A 20,464-nucleotide genomic window follows, 5' to 3' on the forward strand; every position below is an offset into this window, starting at 1 on the left:
CAAACGAGCTCAGCCACGGCAACTCACCAACACAGGTCATCATAAGACAAGGAATTACACCAACACCTGTCTCCAAGGAGGACTTGGGGCTTTCTCACCGAGAAATAATTGGATAGCAACTGGAAAAGTGCTTCTCCAGTTAGAGTGCAAAGGTGTCTTTCAGTTTGTTTGGCTGTTACAGGACCACAGATGGCGCGTCTGTGATTAATCAATTGTTGACGCGTGTATCTGACGGCACAACGGGGTAAGACGAGGTTTAGCGGGGTCAGGAAGGTTTAAAAACAGTATGCCATGGATGTAAAATACAACTTTGGTGAATAATACAAATAGAAAAAAATAAATCAGGGTGATTTCATAATATTAAACATAATTACTGCAGCTCAGTTGGATCCAACCACCAGTTCTGATATCATTTTCATCACTTCTGTTTTCTTTTTTTTTAAATAAACATGGGTTTCATTCATGAAACGTTTGTGTGTGAACTGTTTGTAGACTGAAATCTATGTGTGTCACCCCATTCATCAATATTTTAATAGTTCCGATCTCTTCGTAGCTACTAACAAAATCTAAACACACTGCCGACCACACGTAGCGCTTGTGTCAATTTAAGAATGCACTGTGCTCGGTTGAGTACATACGTCTTTGAAACACATGATATAAACATGACGAAAATCCAGATTATGTTCATGATTGTGAATTATCTCAATAAACTGACTCAATAGATGACAAGTTGTTTCCACTTGTTGAATGATGAATGAAATGATACAATGTGCTCTATGCATGTACGGCACCAACTTCTGGTCAGAGGGGGGTAGCACTTCATTCACACTTCCAACTTTCATTCCGTGATGTGCAGCTGATCTGTCATGCAATGTGTGTGTGGGACGCATACATTCCCACCCTCAGACAGAAATCTGTCACGTTAGCCTAATAGCATAGTTTCCTAGGCAATTATGCTATTTATGCTATCGCTATTATGTTATTAGGCTAGTTGTTTGTTCATAAATCCAGAGGAGGTTTGTAGAATAGTCGTTTTTTTATGTCGAAATGTCCAGACAAATGTATGAACATTTCATGAATAAGATCCAATGTGTATGGTATTCTAGTGGCAGACAAAGAATGTTGTACATGTAGAATTTCATAATTCACTATTTTCAGTATACATATTTCATTATTGACAAAGTGGTGATGTGTTTTTTTGAACCATTCATATGGTGACCTGATTTACACAGAATGAACGTGGGGAAGAAACTGGATCTGCAGGAGAGAAATGAGAGGAATGTAAAAGACAGCATCCTCCGGTCGCATGTCAGATTGAATTGTTCCAGTGCTCACAAATATCAACACGGTCTCAACATAATACAGATGAGATTTGAGGGGTGCACACTCAAACTTTGCAGGGACTGTTTCCATCACATCTGGCACAGTATTTTAATCAACGACTGGATGCTGTGAGTCACAATGCCCAGCCAGAGCTCACACTTGGCACAGGGTTTATTACAAGCCTTTTTCATCTGTGTTGGACAGACTGCAGTGCCTGTGGCAGGACCTGCGCTGTCTGCGACCAGGGACGTCTCCTGTTTGTTGTCAGAAAAACTCTAAACATCTTACATAGAAGCAATTTCCATACTGTCTGTAGTTTCCCACCAGAGTGTTGGTCACTGTCAACACGTTTGCCTCTTTTTTGTGTCTCTCTCTCTCTCTCTCTCTTCTCCCTCTCTCTCAGTCTAATTGCATTATCATGCACTTAATATGCATGTTTTCAGTGCATTTCTCCGGAAGCAGCAGAGAATGGTGGTTTGAATCATCACTGATTTGTTCAGTGATTTCCCCTGTGCATGTGTTGCAATATTGTCTTTTTGCACATTCTGAATGACCTTATTCTACAGGTGTATGTTGTATATGAGTACACTGAAACCTTTCGTGTAAAGGTATATGTACAAAACAATTATCAAGCGTTTCTGGTCCGGACAATTCAACTTCATGTCTCATGTCATGACTTCAGTCTGTTATGAGGACTAATGGCCAATAATATAAAGAAATGTCTTTCTGCTTCTCAGGTACCACCCCGGTTACACGAGTAACAGCCACCGACGCTGATGACCCGGTGTATGGGAACAGTGCTAAACTGGTTTACAGCATCCTGGAGGGGACAGCCGTATTTCTCCGTGGACCCCAATTCAGGTATTAATTTGTATATTTGTACAGCACACAGTTGTGTTGTATTACCTTCTGGAGCCGATCCCAGCTGTCAGTGGGCAACCATTTACGTACACACTCTCACCCAACTCAGCATGCTTTTGGAGGTGGGGAGAGGTTGATGAACTCAGTGTTCATTAGTGTTCATTAGCTCTGAACCAAACCTCATGTTGTGTTAATATGATATATTTACAGTACATTCAAATAACAAACCCTCAGTGATGAAAACCTGAATTTGAGCTTTTTAACTACTACTACTACAACTTACTGGTGAAACTCACAACTTGGTATTAGTCTGTTCAAATTGAAAGATGTGTGTATTTATTCAATGTCAGAACATCCACCAAACCTCAAATGAGCAGTCTTAAGTTATTAAGTCAACTTTATTTGGACAGCGTAAAAGACTTTGGTTAGTATAAGTTCTAAAAGAGTCTACAGAATCAGTGTGGCACAAGGACACAGGTCCCAGGTGATCGACTCTAAGAGTAGGTCCTTAAAAGATCAAAGATATACATTACTGATGATGTGATCCCGTCGGTGTCAAGCATATCAGTGGGGGTACAGAATGTGGCGTAGAAGCACTGTGGACTGGATTGAAGTCTGGGACGTTCACTAAATGCTCAAGAGGTCTGACAGTAGGAGCAGAAAAAGGAGACACAAAGGGAGGGCACCTCTGAGGGGGCGACATGTCAAAGCTGTGAAGGTCTTTGTGCAGTCATTCATTGTTTGCCTGACAGAGGCAGCGATCTCTTTCAGATCTGCACATTGCTTCATTAAATTTAATGGGAACTATTTAATACAGTGTGCACATCTTTTGGCCGTTTCAAGCCAGCAGAGAACATAACATATTACACATTCTAATGAATGAGCTCCACGCCCACAATGGGACAGGATAAGAAAGAAATAGGCTTTACCATCCCACAGATTACATCTACTGATTATTTCAGCCTTCTTTTACTTCCATAAACGTAGTGCCAGGTACATCAGGCCCCGAAGCTTTTAGTATTTTAAAATGCTCTTTTTTCATTACCTTCTTTGACTTAGATGAATGAGCTTTCAGCCTCACCTCAGGTCGAGCTGACAGTTTTCCTGAGTCTCTTGGTGACTGTTGCGAGTAGCAGAGATTTATACTACTATAGGAGAGGCCAAATATGATTTGTACTCCCAGCACCCAAATAATTTAGACTCTACTAATGGAGTATAATGCTATTTATTGACCATACTACATATATTCAGTTGATGTGAACACATGTACTTGGCCAAGGTTTTTTTTTTTATTATTATTTTGACTTCTTACCAATATCCAACCTGAACATGAAGAATAAATATAAATGCTGACCAGTATTGTGAGAGTATGTGATCCCTCTAGATAATTAATGAGATGATTACAAGACAATGAATTAAATGAATTCTGAACAGCTCCGAGAACAACGCCCCCAGTATTTAATTACTTGGTGAAAACTTACGAAGAGATGAAACACCAACAAGACAATAATGTGCTACATGAACTATGACAAAAGTTACACATTCATAAATTCATAAGGACTTTTGTTGCTGACTGTGTGTGTGTGTTGACATTGTATTGGTAGACTCAAAGTAATAATACTATTTTTTTTTTTTTATTTAGTCCTTTCACAATGTCATCATGCATGTTGTTATCTCAAAACAGACCGGAGATTGGATGTTGATTTGCTTTTGCAGCTGTCTTTTCAACTTGTCTGTAAGCATTATGATTGAATAATGGTGTAATAACATTAATAAGAAATGAGATGGAAATCGAACAGCACGTTATAAACAAGCTTCGAGAAAGGGGACTCTCTGAAATTATGTACATAATTACCATCCATAGACCTCCAGCCTCGCAGTCGGTGGCTAAAGAGGCCAGGCCAAATGGACAGTGGTGGATTAGCATTCATGCTTTGTGTGAATGTAGCACACACAGATGGTTCATTCAAGTGAGCCAGATGTTTCAATGAATGTTAATGAAAAATAAAAGGTGAGAGGGAAAACAGCAATTAGAATGTGTTTGACACTCACGGAATGTCACACTGGAAATGCAAAGTGTTTGATAAATAAATAAACATCCTGCCCCAATTCACCACTTGGTTAACGGTAGGTGGAAAAAGTGGAGGCAAATAAGTATGGAAATGAGTGTTTGTCTGTCCTCCCCGTTTCGGTTATTACGAATTAATTTGAATAATTAACGATGATCAACGGAGATGAGAGTGATGCTTGTAGCAGGACGGATGAAGTTTGTGTGAGCGCCTCATTTTATTTTTGTATTCATTCATTGTACGACACATAACAGACCTCCTTTAATACACACTTACTGAATTATTAAGCATACAGCGTTTCAGCTTTTGCTTTTTTTCTTTTTTTTTAAGAAACACTATTCAATAGTCTTTGAAAAGAATTCCTCCGGCTGTCTTAGGCAAAGAAAGAAAAGACCTCTTAAATAGTTTTAATATAATACTTATAAAAGTCCATTTTAATGAGTCATCATGACCCTCAACAGTATTTGAACTGAAGGCATATTCATAGTTTTCCTTTTTTCCTTCAGCCCTGCAAAATATTCACAAGGCTCACATGAAATCTGCAAATTGTTCTTCCAACCTACTTCTTTGTGTCTTACTGTGCACTTTAACTAATTGCACACATCTTATATTTGATATTTGCTCAGACGTTCTATGCTAAATAAGATATTTTGACCGTGAAGAAAAGACAATGTGTTAGGATATTCGTTCTTGTGTGTGTATATTTTGTCTTTTATACATTGTATACGTTTGCCAAGGGCCACTAACATTTCTAAAAAACAAATAACTAGATGGATGCTACTCTTCATTTAGCTGTGCTGTAAAAGTGTTCTCTAACAAGAGAATAGCCTGTAACCTTGATTCACTGAACTTCCGACAGGAATATCAAAAGCAGGAATGAAGGAATTATAACTCACCACCTTGCCTGGTGAGTTTGTCATCCACTGACATGTCCATATCAACTTCAGTCCTGCGTTTTTTTGTTTCTTTGTTTTGGTTATTTTTTTTTGTTCTGTTTCAACAGTCTACAGTTAATCAGAGAAGCCTGCGACACATGAACAGCCACAAGCATCCTCCTCAACCTTCGTGTGTTTGTGTCTGAACAGCTCAGGACCAGGGCGGGGTGTCATGCCAAAGCCTGCCATTTATGAGGGGTTTAATATTCATTTAATGATCCTGCGGGCCTCTGTTTCCTGAGTGGATTATCCCTACATGCCTACGCTGAGCCCTTTTTATATTCAGAGCCGTGGCAGAGTCAATAAGGTCCATTGTGCATACAATATTCAAGATTATACAAGACAGACAGCATAATTCACACTCAATCAGAATGCAGATGACTGCGGTCGGCAGAAAAGCACATCGCAAAACAAACACTGATCTTCAGCAGTGAGGCTGCACACTCACACGGACTCTGTTCCAGAAAATACACCTGTGGGGAATGGACTCCTTGTCCTCTTAAATCGTGATCTACAATAATGTGTGTTACAGACTGTCAAAGGAGGTGCGTGTAAAGGTTAAGTGTTTCCTGTACATACTCACATCATACCACACCACTGAAGTTGAAGTAGTTAAATTATACATTATTGTCTCTTATTTTTTTTTCCTCCTCCAGCAACCATAAAAATTGCGCTCCATGGGATGGATCGGGAGATGAGAGAGGAGTACCTGGTCGTCATTCAGGCAAAGGACATGGGAGGTCACATGGGCGGCTTGTCAGGGACGACAACAGTCACCGTCACATTGACAGACATCAACGACAACCCACCAAAGTTCTCTAAAAGTAAGAGAACTAAAGTAATAAAACTAATCTGCTGGAAAGAAGAATGTTGTTTTTTTTACAAATATTTCACTGCCATTCATACCAAAAATGCTACATCTCTTCTCCTTCAGGCCTTTATGAGTTTGTGATTCCTGAGGACCTGCCGACTGGGAAAATGGGCGGCAAGGTGAAGGCCAATGATAGAGACATCGGCGAGAATGCCAAGTCTACCTACAACGTCGTCGAAGGGGACGACCAAGGCATGTTTGAGGTCGTCACGGACACACAGACTCAGGAGGGGATCCTGCGACTGAAAAAGGTGAGACCTGAAATCTCCTTCAAGTCCTTCACTGGCAGCCGTGTTAGGAGCAGAGAGCCCCACACAGCCAGCCGAGTCAGAGCATTTTGACTTGTCTTGTAAGACCCACAGAGTATTGTGTTTCTGGAGCGTCTGTGGACGGGTCTCTGCTGCTCCTGGTTGATCCAGATGACAACCACTCATCTGAATTCATCTGAATTCATCCCAGCAGTCAGTCGATTCGTCGGTTGAGCTGTGCTGTGGTGACGCACACCGTGAGCTCTACTGACTCTCACCGGTCGACAGTCGGTGTTCTTTCAGATAGCGCTTGTCTCCGATGCCTAGATCGACACTCGTCCTCTCCAAACTACTGGGACACACTGTTTGAGTGTGAGCTGCCTGAACTTTTAGACATTTACCAGTCTGGAACTGCTTCCACCTCCATGGCTGATAGCGATGGACAAGCTGCAACAGACCGTCCCACAGCGACCTTCCCTGCCCCCGCCCCGCAAAAAAAATACAATTGACGTCTAGATCATCGACATCAGCAGGAAATAGAAGCAGCTTATTTGTCATAATTCCAAATTTTTCCAATTCTTTTTCACTACTTTTAATGATCTGACCTAACGCCTCTTCCTCCTCCTCCTCCTCCTCCTCCTCCCCCTCCTCCCTTCACATCCTGAATTTCAATACACATTATCCTCATCACATCACTGTTAAACATGAATCAATTTCAAACCACAAAGACGAAGGATCGATAACAAACAGTACTTATTTAATCACTGAGATGAAACAGAAATAAAAATAAAACAGCGAGGGTTTTGTTTTTCAGGGTGTAGTGTAATAAAGGTGAGCATGCTGTTGAAGCTCATTTGCAAAACCTTAAGAGTGAACAGTGCTTTGAAAAAGCCCCAAAGGAGAAAACGGTCCTGAGCACGAGTCTGCACACAGAAAGGTTTCTCTTGTAGCAGCTGTTCTCGCAAAGCTAGATTACAAGCATGTTCACATTCACCATCACAATTAAATACTTCTGACCATTATGCCAGTGGTCATACTTTTTACAGAAGCTTGGTGGAAGAACATGTCTCCCCTCACACCGCTCTGGTCACATGACATCTACAGCTGGTCAGATAACAACAGTCTGCCTGTGGCTACGTTGTGCTGATTTAACCGCATCACTGACGGTTAACTGTACAAACACTTGCATGTTAGCAGGGTTGAATTAATCAAACAGCTCTTACTTGGATTAAAAAGAAACACTAAAACAACTTCACACTGCGCGACAGGTACTCAACTCAGAATGTACACTTCATATCAGTCCGTTATCGTTGTCCACTGTCCTCAGTGTGACAACAGACATGTTTCCATCAGCCTTTTCACATGTGTATCCAAGAAGTATCACATTGGAAATGATGATGGAAATACAAAAATTCAAGCTAAAATGCCCAGAATCGCATAGATGAAATATCCACTGCAACTGAGGTTTGGCTCATCTGAAAAAATGTTTGAAACATGATGGAAACAGTTTGAATTAAGTTACGTGTGATGTACTCGTGCGATGCTTCCTGAAGTGTTAAAACATGCCAGATTCCCCTTGGGAATCTGGACATTTTAGAAATGTCATCCCTGAATGACAGAGATGAACGCCTAATTAAACATGTTTCTTGATATTGCAGAATGATACATTTTAACCTTATGAATATAAATGAGGAAACAATATATAAACACATAGGTCGAGCTCACTCCTTATGTAATCATTGGTCATGTGACACTGCAGTTTGTGTCCGGGCTGTTTAGATACAGACTTTATAGAGAAGTACTGTAGTTAAAATCTTTACTTAAGTGATGCAGCAGCCGCTGTTTTTCACAACTAATATTCATATTGATTTTTTTTTAAGAACTGACACAAATGAGTAACTTGTATGTATTGAGATTTCACTGAAGTATCAACCTCCCAGTGTCAGTCCGCCCATCCCTATACAGAAATAAGTGACTGTTAGGCTCCACAGCAGCTGGAATTCTGAACACCTGATAATTGCTCGAAGGCTCATTAGAGTTAAAAGACACCGTCTCAGACAGATGCAACAGGGCTCCTTGTAGATCTGTATGATACGCAGAGGGTCGCAACCATTCAGTTGTTTGGGTGAGAAGCCCTCAGATGTAGATGCAAATACCTGCTGGTCAAATACCTTGTTCAAGAGAGCCCTGGAGGTGTTTAGGAGATGATTAATTAACCATGTTCTCAGGTGTCAGGAAGTAAACGGGCCAGTTACACGCCTGTCAGTGAGCCTGTGTCTATAAACCTGAGGCAAACGCATTTTGTCCTGGTACAATTAGATGTTAGTGATTGCCACAGTGCTTTGCTCGACCGCTTTGTGTTCATCAGATCATTTCTAAAGTAGGGCAGTGGCAAAGACGCACATTTCGCTGATGATAAAATAAGTATCCAGGATTTCTTTTCTCACAATTTCACGCAATGTAATACATTTCTAGATATGCAGTACAAGTATGAATATTTCCTCCATGCAGGATCAAAGCTTAAAAATGTCTTTGCTTGCCTGTAGACACGTATTTTTTTCAACACTGAAACGTGTGAAATTTACATTTGAAAAACTGTGACTTTTTTAATAATGCTGTGACCTGAGAGCCGACCCAGCTGTAACTCAGGGGTATCTGTGGAAAATCAGCCAGAGATGTGAGCATGTCGCTTCACAGATAGCAGCTCATTACATATGTATGTATTCCATATTGTACGTCTATTGGTGCCTTGCTTGTTTGAACGTGTTTACATATACCGAATCGTGCACATGATTCATAGACGGGCGCACCTAAATCTTCAGTAGAAGTTGGCTCAATGTCACCAGAGGAAAGCTATACATCACTCACGTGTCAAGCCTGATGTAGGATGACATTACCTCAAGGACAAGTAGTGTGACTTTGCCAGTGTGAACTGCTGGAGATGGAATGTGCGAGAACTAATACATTCTGCTGGGACTCAAGAAACACCCACTGCAGGAGGACAAACTATACACGCTTGTAAAATCTGTTCACAGAACAAATGTCGCATGTGTTAGTCTTAGTTTCAGGACATCTGCACCTCCCTGACCCTGACTTCCTTTGTCCTCTAGATAGATAGATAGATAGATACTTTATTTATCTCCCAAGAGAAATTCACACCATTAGAGGAGGTTCTACTAAAGAAACAACTTCATTCTCCAGACAGTTAGAGTTCATCCACATCAGTGGGCGTCATTATATTCCACTGTCGTCCCTGATTGGACACATATCGGCTATGTCGCCGTGTCTGATATGGATGAGTATGGTTGTGTCAGAATTAGAGGTGGAATGGTTCACAAACTCCATGGCTCGGGATCGGTTTGATAAATATTGTTTTTTTTCTTTTATTTTCAAGCACATGTCATGTAGTCCTACAGAGTACGAATGGAACCAGCAGGTGTGTAATCAGTTCAGTGTTGTTAGCATTAATAGTACTATTGTCCTTCAGTTTTCATTCTGTCACAGCGCTCCAGATCACTTGTAGCGATCTCATAGGGGCTTTTCATATCTCCCGCTCTAGATAAATGTTGTATAAATGTTCTGCGTGGAGGCTAGCATTAGCTAACAGTGTGACAGTGGTTGCACACAGCCCTGGCTTTATCCAGTGCTCAGCACCCCTCTGCTTCTGTGACAAATGAAAATAAAACTCATCCCGACTAGCGTAAGTCTGAATTGCGCAAGCTCTGAACCGAACTTTACTGACCTGCCGAACTGCGACAAGCGAAGAAGACACCAATATGTCGATTTTCTCAGTTTCTCACTAATATTTTCAGATGGTTGACATAGATGTGACATAGTGTGTGTGGGGGTGTGTGTGTGTTTGTTTTCTGGGGAAATCTCATCCAAAATAAATACCTAAGTTTTTTAAATGTGAATTAAACGACCTCCAGATGCCAAAACGAGTTAAAGAGGCTGTTGTTCCTTTGTCTTTATCTCTTCACCAGTGGAACCGGCCTGACAGAAGAAACAGCACACCCTGTCCCTGTGCCATCTGACACAGAATTCAAATTATGAAACATCCTTTGTGGCAAGGTTAAAGTATATTGATCTAAATGGAGGAGAAATTCTTTGCCTTTGGGTTTTAAGCTTTTTATCTGCCAGCCCCCAGGCCTATTGGGGGATGTAAGAAGGATGCTGAGCTTTCACCCCTGCAGCCAACGCTGAACTTTGAAGTGTGTAAATGTCCTGTGTGTACATAGTGATGTGACTATGGCTCTTTGTGGAGAGACACAAAGGACAGGTGGTGGCAAACAATGAGCCATTTTTACTGTTGTGGAGGTAGTTTTGTTAAAGCGTGTTCCTCTGGAGTTTCTCTCTTTCTTTGAGCACTCATAAATTTCTTAATAATCAAGCAAGTAGCTACACAGCAGTTACTCCATGAATATCAATTCCAACCAAAGTGTCTCCCTGGATTATTTACCCAAAGTAAGATCTGCTTATTGAATTAATAATTTCAACTGGTCAAATTATATCTTGTATTCTGATTTTATTGCGTGTTAAAAAGTGCAGCTGCATCTGTGTTTTTTTCCCCTTATTTTTAATTGAAATTAAGTTATTTTAATCAAACACTAAAACTCATCTAATTAAATAAGCTGTTTACCATCATGCTCTCCTTAAACCATTTAAGTGGATTTTCTGTAATTAAATATGCATTAAACATTGAAAGCCCCCCTTGTTGCTCCCTGCTCTGATGGGACACTGCAAACAAATATGGACTTTTTTCTTTCTCTCAAATGAGATCAATCCAGAAACACTCTTGTAAGAGTGTCACAACTACTCTGTGAGTCCATGCATTCACTGCACAGTACTTTGTGTAGTATATGTTTTCTAGAGATTTTCCTTTTTGTGTTATTATACAGCAGACCAGTACGGTAAAACCGACACAGGTACAGAGGAACCTGAAAATAGTAATTTTCCGTCCTTGATCAACTTGTCAAATGGACTGATTAGTTGTTTCCCCAATAAAATTTCAAGAAAATGGTGAAAAATCCCAAAGTCCAAAATTTGCACCTTTCTCCCGTCTGTTTCATCCTTCCGATTGTCGAGCCTCCTCATACCGGCTTTTAGTCTGCCTTTGAATTAAAGTGTTATCCACTGGCTCGAGGTCCAGCCCACTCTATACTCTCTCAGCACAGTACAGATGGGGGGGATCAGAGAGAATGAAGGAAAGAATGGGTGTCAGGAGTGAGGAGGAGGGGAGAATCGAAGAGGAGGTTAATAATGAAAGTGCTCCAAATAGCTTCTCAGACCATGCAGCTTGGCGAGGCTTCAGGGGCTTCCACAGCTGTACAGCTGCCAGGAGGGTGGAAGGTAAAGCTTCGTGTCGCCTCCTCCATCTTCATGTGCTTCTCATGTGTCCTATCCCTCCAGCCCTGGAACACTCAGCTTTGGCCCAGTTTGACCCCAGGGACAGAAAGACTTCCTCTTTCTTCAACCAAATACATTTCTCCTTTTGTACACCTCGCTCTTCTTCGTCCTGCTCTCGGCCCTAGCCAGCACGTATCCCCTAAAGCGGCAGGGCCCAGTTTTGATTTCCCTATAAATCCTGGTTATGGAGCATGGAAGTGACTTGATCCCATTATTCTACTAGTGTGAGAGCGGCCGGAGGTGATTCAGAATGAAATTGTGACAGTCTGGTGTGTCCTCGGAGATGCCAGGAGAGTAAAACTATGACTCTAGTCTCTGTTAAATATTAATGATGAGCCATCTGTAAAGGAAACACTGTAGGCTGTAGCACTTGAAAGCAGCATGTCAGTCACGGACTAAATGTATAGCTTTGTAAGCCGACAGTGTTTTTTCTGTGAACTCGTTGTGATTGCAGCAAAAAAAAAAAAAAAAAACTCCAAAAAACAGCTAATGACAGTGTTGCTGTCAGTGCAAGAACATTAGCAGGGACATTCAGCTCCTTTTGTGATATGGGTTTGCTGGACACGGGTTTTTTGTCTGTTGTCTGTTTTTTGGCTTTGTGAACTCTGACAATCACCCTGGAAGACTGATTTAAAATATGAATTCTATGCTTGCGTATATTTAGGTCTGGGCTCATTTATTTTCTTTGATCATAAACAATGAGTTGGACCTAAATTCTAAATTCCAAATAAATACTAGGTTGGAGTGATAGCTTAGTTTGCGTCCCCGCTATGCGTTCGCAATAATGGTGAGTTTGTGAGGTTGTCCAACAGAAATTATTCTCTTCCTCTTCACTATTCAATTCCCAGTCAGTTCCCTTTCACTGCTTTAACTACTGTTAGTGTGAGATAAATGTGAACAATGTTCTTAAGGTACAATATCTGTTGAAATGTATTGACTGAAGTACATTTATCTTAAAAACCATGCAATATTGAATATGTAATCTACTTCCAAACATAGGATTGTTTGACTGAGCAGAGAAGTAGCTGAATGTCTTTGTTTAACGAAGGAGTGTTTACCCAGTTTAATTCTTCCTCCCTCTACATCCCTCCACAGCCTTTAGACTTTGAGAGCAAGAGAGCCTACACTCTGAAAGTTGAAGCAACCAACATCCGCTCAGAGCCCAGCAGCAGCGGGCCCTTCAAAGATACCGCCACGGTGAAGATCGTGGTGGAAGACTCTGATGAGCCGCCCGTCTTCTCCAAACCCATGTACCTACTGGAGGTTGATGAAAACGCCCCCATCAACACGGTGATAGGGACAGTGTCTGCCAGAGACCCAGACACTACTGGGAGCCTTGTCAGGTAAGAGAGTGGTAGCCGATACCCCTTCATATGAGGACGGTAATGTCTGAACACGTCAGATAACACTAGCGCTGAATGGTTCTCTGGAAACGGTGGTGGTGAACTTAACCAATGAGCTTTGGTGTCAGGCAGACAAGTGATGGTTAGACTAGAGTATCAAATCAATCTTCCCAACCTTTCATGAGATACTGTAACAAAAAGTGTAACACAGAAACAGAGAAGTCTGTGCTAATTTCAGACTTGAAGGCAGCGCAACTTTTTCTTTTCTCGTCAGCATTTGACCAGCCCTGCTGCATTCTCCTCCTTGTGTGACTTATTTCTTGGAAAGGGCACCTTGACGATAGGTTATACAGGCAATTTCTCTGGCTCCATCTTAGTATTTCATTAATTCTCTAGTGACATGCTGACCGCATTCCTGGGACAACACGCAACAGGTTGAGTGTAATTGCGCGGCGAGCAGAGGGCAGACAGGGGCTCATGGAATGGCTGAAAGCTATAGTGGACGGATGGTTTTTTACATCTGATATCTATTTTATTTTCTTCTTTTGCTGGTGTCATCTTCATGTGCAGTGATGAGATTGCCAGAAGCAATGGAGTCATACGATGCTTCTCTCCTGATGATATTACATTTTCATGCACAATGATTTCATATATATATATATATATATATATATATATATATATATATATATATATATATATATATATATATATATATATATATATATATATATATATATATATATATATATATATTCATTCCATGGCTTGTCTGATTGATAGCGACAAAGTTATTAAATAACCATTATGTTCTTACCTTTGTTTACAAGCACTTCAGTGATAAATATGATCGCTTTCCCACAAAATGCCAGTGAAGCAAATACGGTGGATCCAAGTGAAGCTGTATCCAGTAAAAGTGTTTTTTTTTCGGTTTAGTATGTGACATCATCCAAAGTATAATGCGTTGACGTGTGTATCTTGATGGCGATGTTCCAGCAGAAGACATAAATGAAAGTGTCAAACGCCGGAGGATCATTTCTGTCACACTGATGATAATCTGAACACATTCAGTGGACATGGACAGTTGTCCCGTTGTTGCCAGCCGCGGGGGCTTTCTCTTTTATTACCAGTCTGTCTGTCCTTCCTGAGGTCATTCACTTCAGGACCAAAATACACCCCGGCGGAACTTATGCGACGCAGGCTCCGTAGGGGTCAAAGCGCACCGACTGAAAGCGGAGCAGCACCTTTAGCGTGGTGGATTTTGCTGTCGCCATCTATTTTTCTTTGTTTTCACAGTGAATTGTTGCTTGAGGGGTTTTTGCGTGACTTTCAGAATAGTTCTCTAGAGCCACTGGAATTTTTATAAATCCTGATTAATGTTTTACATTTTCTTCTCCAAGACAAATTATATATTTTAATAGAATTCTGCATTAATCTGCCAACTCTTGTAAAGCCACTGATCATCAGGGAAAAGAGCTGCTCAACGATTACACGAACACTTTCTCACCTGTTTGCTCTTTGTCAAAACAGAGGGCTTTTTACCTGCATATGTAATTTTCTTTGTACTCTGTGTACACCATCTCAACCTCTGGTGAGTCTTCGAGATGACCATGATGTATTACAGAGACCACGTCTGAAGAACAGGGTTTGTGTTGTGTTGTTCTGGAATTTGGAATTTGAAACATTTCATATACATACATATACATACATATCATATACAAGTGTGGTGTGTGTGTGTGTGTGTGTGTGTGCATGCTGTATGACTGTTGCTTCAGTGATGCATTCCAAAAACTGATAATATGGACAAAATGTCAAACCTATCTGGACGTGGAGTAAGTCATGTCATATTTTACAGAGCTCCCTCACCTACTTGTTATAATATGATCAAGAAGTCGTCAAATATTTGAAAGTTATTTTTAGACAACAGATGACATGAATACATTTATTTCTGAATGTTCTCCGCCAGTACCCTGAGCTCAGCTGATGCGCTGGCACATTACAGCCTTATCTGACACGTCCAGGCCCCCATTCACGTTGGTGTGAGATGCAGCATTGTGTCCAGTGTCCTCTCACCGTCTGGACACATTCCAACCTCATGACTACAATTGGTATTGAACACTCATCTCTCAGGTCCTGCTTAGGTCTTGCTTTTCTACTTTAATGACACAGTATAACGTTTACTACTGAACCCCCTGAGTGAGGCTGTGGACAACATCGTCTGGCTGACCGATCATTAGTCTCGTTCACTTATGGTCGACCTATGGGTTGCTTTGAATCTTGCCTGTTATTTCTTCTTGTCAGCCTTCTGGTGTCAAAGGAGGTTACAGGTCGTCGTCACCCACCGGACTTGTGGAAAAAACCCATTAAACTGGAAATACGCAATTAATGTTGAATAAAAATATCGCCTAGTGTTGGTCTCCATATTAATATATATTATATTATTATGTTAATGAAACTTACTCTCCTCCCCCGTGCCTTCTTTCTTCTCCTTTTTGACAACTTTTTTTTTCTTTTATCAAAATGACACACAGCTAGCAGAGTGGCAGCTGTAATCATCCGACCACCGTCTGAACAAGCTGTTGAGTAGACCTCTGATTTCACCAGCCCTCTCAAGCCCCCCCGGTTGGATTACACCAAACCAGTGTGAGTCCAAACCACTCGGGGCCGAGTGCTCTGGTGGGCTGCTGTGTCCGCCGCACCCAGGAGACAAACAAGCCCCGAGATGTAGTTGATGCATCGAAACAGCAGCATTTTAGGAGCACTCCATGAAGAACTGCTTCTCTCGGGAGCTGGTGCGCCGTCGTTTCTACCTGACTGATCGCAAATAAGAAGCGATGTGACATCTCATCAAGGCTGTCTCACGTCAGCTCAGACAATTTCACGACACTTTTTATTATGTTGCAAATACATTTCTCTCTTCATCTGTATCTTGTTTGTCATTTTAATTCTAGGGAAACACAAACGTGTTTACCTTTTCAGGCTTTCGGTTTTTCTGGATTTTTTTTAAATTTTTATGTCACAAGTAGTGCAGTACTCTTCTCTCAAACATAGCAACACAATTAGAAGTAATGACCTGTGAGAGACACGTTGTGTTACAATTAAGCCAGTTCACTAAATGTATGTGTCATTCACAGGTCCCTGATGCAGTTCAGCTTTTATGCCCTTTAATGTGTCGTCCAGTGTCTGCGGCTCAGTTGCAGCTGACACACACAATGTGATGGAGTAGAAATATGTGTGGGCCGTGATAGCCACAGAGGCGCCAGATCAGGACAGAGTGAAACTCAAAGAATTCCAGAGAAGATTCCTCAGCCACCCTGTTTGATTGGCAGGTGATCCGGGCCAAATGCTCGACGCCGTCTGAACGGGAAAACAACGGAATCCTGCTGTTGTTTTATTCACAGTCAGGATACCGATGCACCGTGATTAAAATGACTGTTGATGCGTGAACTGTCTAAACATCTGGATGCCTGTCATGTACAAGAACACTTCACCGCTGAAAAACATCTCTTTACGTTAGGATGGATGTGTTTGACTGAGGTCAGTCCAATGACATCAGCAAGACACACGTGTTCCCATCACGCTCGGGGAAATGTGCACATATAATGCTGGATATCATTTTTTTTATTTGCTTTTAATTCTTGTCACATCGTGCTGTCAGTTTGAGTGACAGGTGGCAGAACATTTTAGGGTCTGTCTCCTCGCTTCCACATGAGGCTGTCAGAGTTTGACTGCGATCCACTCAGTCTGCAGGAGAGAGCCTGCTCCCAGGTGGTTTGCTGCTGTCTGCCTGTCTTGAAAGTGCTCTGCGTCTGCAGGGCCAGAGAGAGAATCAGTGAGGGGGGTGGGGTGGGGTGTGGAGTCCTTATGGACCTCTCCCAGGCTGGCGTCTGGAGGATTTTACACCATTTCATCTCAAAAATGGAAATGTCATGGCTCGGTACATCTCCTCAACAATTGGAATCTGGGCCAGTGGTTTATTTATTTCATTTCATTCCTGTATGAGCACATCCCTCCTTCATATGAAGTGTTTTTCTTTCTTTTTTGAGTCTCTCCATCTTTCCCTTTTCTCTATGACAAGGACTTGCAGAGTTCCTGCCAATAGGTCTAACTGATAGGGATGAGTCATTTCACAGTTCAGGGTTAGGATGGAAGGGAGCGAGGGAAGGAGGAGGGAATGCCAGTCAGGGGGGTGTCTGTGGTGGGTTGGGGGAATTGGACAGGAGCATTGAAGTAGGAATAGCCAAGAGAAGTTTGGGGGGAAGAAAGCAGGGAGTGATGGTTCAAGAGGATGTGAGAGACACAGGGACAGTTTGTTCTGCAACTGTGGACACTATCATATGTTCATGTGTGTCACTGAGTCCTTTTGACAGTCACACATTATGGTCCAAGAAATGTGAATGAACCAGGATCTTTTGTAGTCGGGTTTGAGTGGGCCTCCTAAAAAATGTCATGACCACACGTTTCACATTTAAAAGCATTAAGGGGCCATATTCACTTGTATGTGTTATTAATGTGAGTTTGGTGTTTTTCTATCTACATTTTAAGAGTGTAGTATCAGGAAATGAAGGTGGAAACAATGGTTATGGCTGCTGATCAGCTAACAGCTTGATATCACGTCATGGGCCTCAAAACAACAGTATTGTGTTAAACCCATGCTGAACATTACCACAATTACCAGAGGATTAAAATAAATCCATTGACGTTTTGACTCATCGTCACTGTTTACAGTGTAAACACACCGACATGAACGTCAAGCCGAACGTCAAACGAAAAGCCCAAGGTCACACATACAACTCCCACCTTTTCCTCTGTATCCGTTACAGTTTATTTCTATAATGAGATGATTGGTTTGCTACATCTCAAACTGGTGCCAAATCGGGCCTTATGAGTTTGTTTGTTTAAAGGTCAAGGTAAATTATTTGTCTAGTCATCTGGTGGCAGTGGAACAACAGACACGTCGTTCACACACACACGTCACACACAAACACCTCACAGACACAGACACCTGTAATGTGAGTGACGTCGCAACTTTCTGTCTTGTTGCCAATTGTTGTCCCATGTTGTTTTGAAGTATGACTGGTCAACCGTTAGCTTGCTGAGTGCTATTTGAAGTTGCTCCCTCAAAGCCATGATGTGAGGGGTGCGGTGTCAGACGAGGTCACGTAGATCTTTGTTTCTCTGCGACATCCATTATCTCCCCCCTGTGTTGGAGCTTGTTTGTGACTCACTGCTGTTCTACCCCATTAATGCAAAGCCTTTGGAGGGCACTGAGTGTTGACAGATCACAAACTGGGCTAACACCGCATTTCTTCTTCTGACATAACATGCACAAATGGACTTTTTTGCATTGCAGTGATTGGGGAGGGGGCTGGACCTTATTACGGTTTAATGCCCCCTGCTGCTTGTGAAGGCTGTAATTATTCCTCCGATGATAATTATGGATTTCCCACTGCTTTAATGTGCTAAAGGCTTCTCGTGATAGTTCAGGGCCCATTAGCCACAGCACCTAAAGGATTGCAGAGATTCACCAGTGGTACAACCTCCTCCAAACGCTCGTCTTTGCAGGTACTTCATTGACCGGCACACGGACCTGGAGAGGCAGTTCAACATCAATGTGGATGACGGGAAGATCACATTGGCCAAACCGCTGGACCGAGAGACGGACATGTGGCACAACATCACAGTGACTGCCACAGAAGTCAGTAAGTGTCTTTGTGCGAAGCTTTAAAAGCTGCAGGTATGCACAAACATCTGAGAGGGAAAGGGATGGCCCAGCTGCTTCACATGCATCTGTGTAACACAGCACTTCCCGTTGCAAACAAGCAGTATTCCAGCCCATGGAGGCATTAAATACATTCATTTGCTGAGTCTTGATTGAATTCAAACAGCTCACTAGTCAATTTGTGCAAGTGCAACAACATGAAGAAGTAAAGACACGTTGAGATAAAGTTGTAAAGTCATGTCGAGAGCGAACTGCATCCATTACAGATTAAGAAACATCTGTGTGCCACAAAACTGACGCACCGAGTGCGTCGAAAATCTTGCCGGCAGAGCCACAAACAGCTCAACCCGTATGGAAGGCTTCATTTGCATACAGATTGTTTCAGGGGGGCTATATGTTGTGATAAAGCTTAATGTACCCCTCAGAGCTATTGGAGTCAAAATGTTCACTGCTTGTAACTTTCTTCTCCTCCTCTCTCTCTTTCTCCTCGTGTCGGTCTCCTCCTCTTTCTCCATCTCTTTCCTTAATCAAAGGAAACACATTAATTGTCAGAATAAATAAAACCCCCCTTGCTGTAGAATGTTTTGGCTGTGCAGTAGAGACAAATCCCCGCAGCATCGAAGGAATTGTCTCATTTGATAAGCCGGTTGTCTTGTCATGTCCTCTATTTGAAGCGCATTTTCATGCCTCTTGGCAAAGTAACTGTGGCTCAAGATAGCGAAATCTCTGAGAACACCTAATAGGAATATGCCAAAGTAAATCGGGCAGTTCTGCTGTTCTGGTGTCTTTTCAGGCGTGAAGAGGAATAGACGTGTTCCCACTTCTATCCTGATGGCGTTTGCCACCCAAAACGAAGCAGGTTCTGTCGCTTTGCCCCAGTTGACATCTGACTAATCAGATTGTATTTCCTGTGTGTGAGTGGAAGGGGTGGTGGTGGGGGTATGCTTTTATAGAACAGGAGGAGCAGTGCAGGTGTTTGCGTTAGAATACTGAATAAGAATTAAGTCCTTGAGCTCTTTTATTGCTTTTGTTTTTATTGAAGTAAGAATGAAGCAGCTTCCTCCCAAAATGACCTCCTGAAATGATCACGGCAGAGGGCAAGTCTTCTATACCTGCACTACTTTATCCTGAATTACCCACTTGAATACTAGTGACTGAAAAAAAAGACATTATCTTTGTTTTAAATGAGTCTGGAGACAAACTCACAGGTATTACAAAAATGTGTTGTTTTCCTCTTAGAAGGTGCAAACGTCGTATCATTGGCATTAGTGACATCAGCCTTTCGGGACCCCTCCATTAATACATAATTGATTTCTAACTTGGCCTTTGCATCACTGATTAATAAATATAACTGTTCCCAGGGACTCCAGAAAGGGACTGTCAATTACCACTGATGAATAATTCCTATCAAAATCTTATCTAATTAAACTGCCTTTTATTGTCTTTTGTCTACTTCACTTGCTCATTAATATGCATTTTTTAACCCTCATGTTTTAAACATGTCAGTGACAGTGGATTTTCAAAGAGCACTTGGGATGGGATGGGATTCACACACACGCACAGACACACACACACATACACCCCTGTTGCTTCAAATCCAGTTTTGCATCACTGATTCCCACTGGAACATAGACGGATGTGACTTGCTGCCTGTCGTCCCAAAATCTCGGGAAATGTATGATGCAT

At 41.8% G+C, this 20,464-nt stretch overlaps 1 protein-coding gene across 1 annotated transcript; it reads left to right on the top strand.

The window, feature by feature from the left end:
* Positions 1-2,077: 2,077 nt before the first annotated feature.
* On the top strand, positions 2,078-18,758 carry CDH8 (cadherin 8; the record flags this gene model as incomplete). Its single annotated transcript, XM_078622391.1, has 5 exons — positions 2,078-2,184; positions 5,845-6,012; positions 6,123-6,310; positions 12,809-13,056; positions 18,622-18,758. Coding segments are annotated over exons 1-5 (826 nt in total), but the record flags the coding sequence as incomplete, so codon positions are not given.
* Positions 18,759-20,464: the final 1,706 nt, after the last annotated feature.

Source organism: Lampetra planeri, unplaced genomic scaffold (genome assembly GCF_965212315.1).
Source record: "Lampetra planeri unplaced genomic scaffold, kcLamPlan1.2.h2 scaffold_1492, whole genome shotgun sequence".
NCBI classification, from domain to species: Eukaryota; Metazoa; Chordata; class Hyperoartia; order Petromyzontiformes; family Petromyzontidae; genus Lampetra; species Lampetra planeri.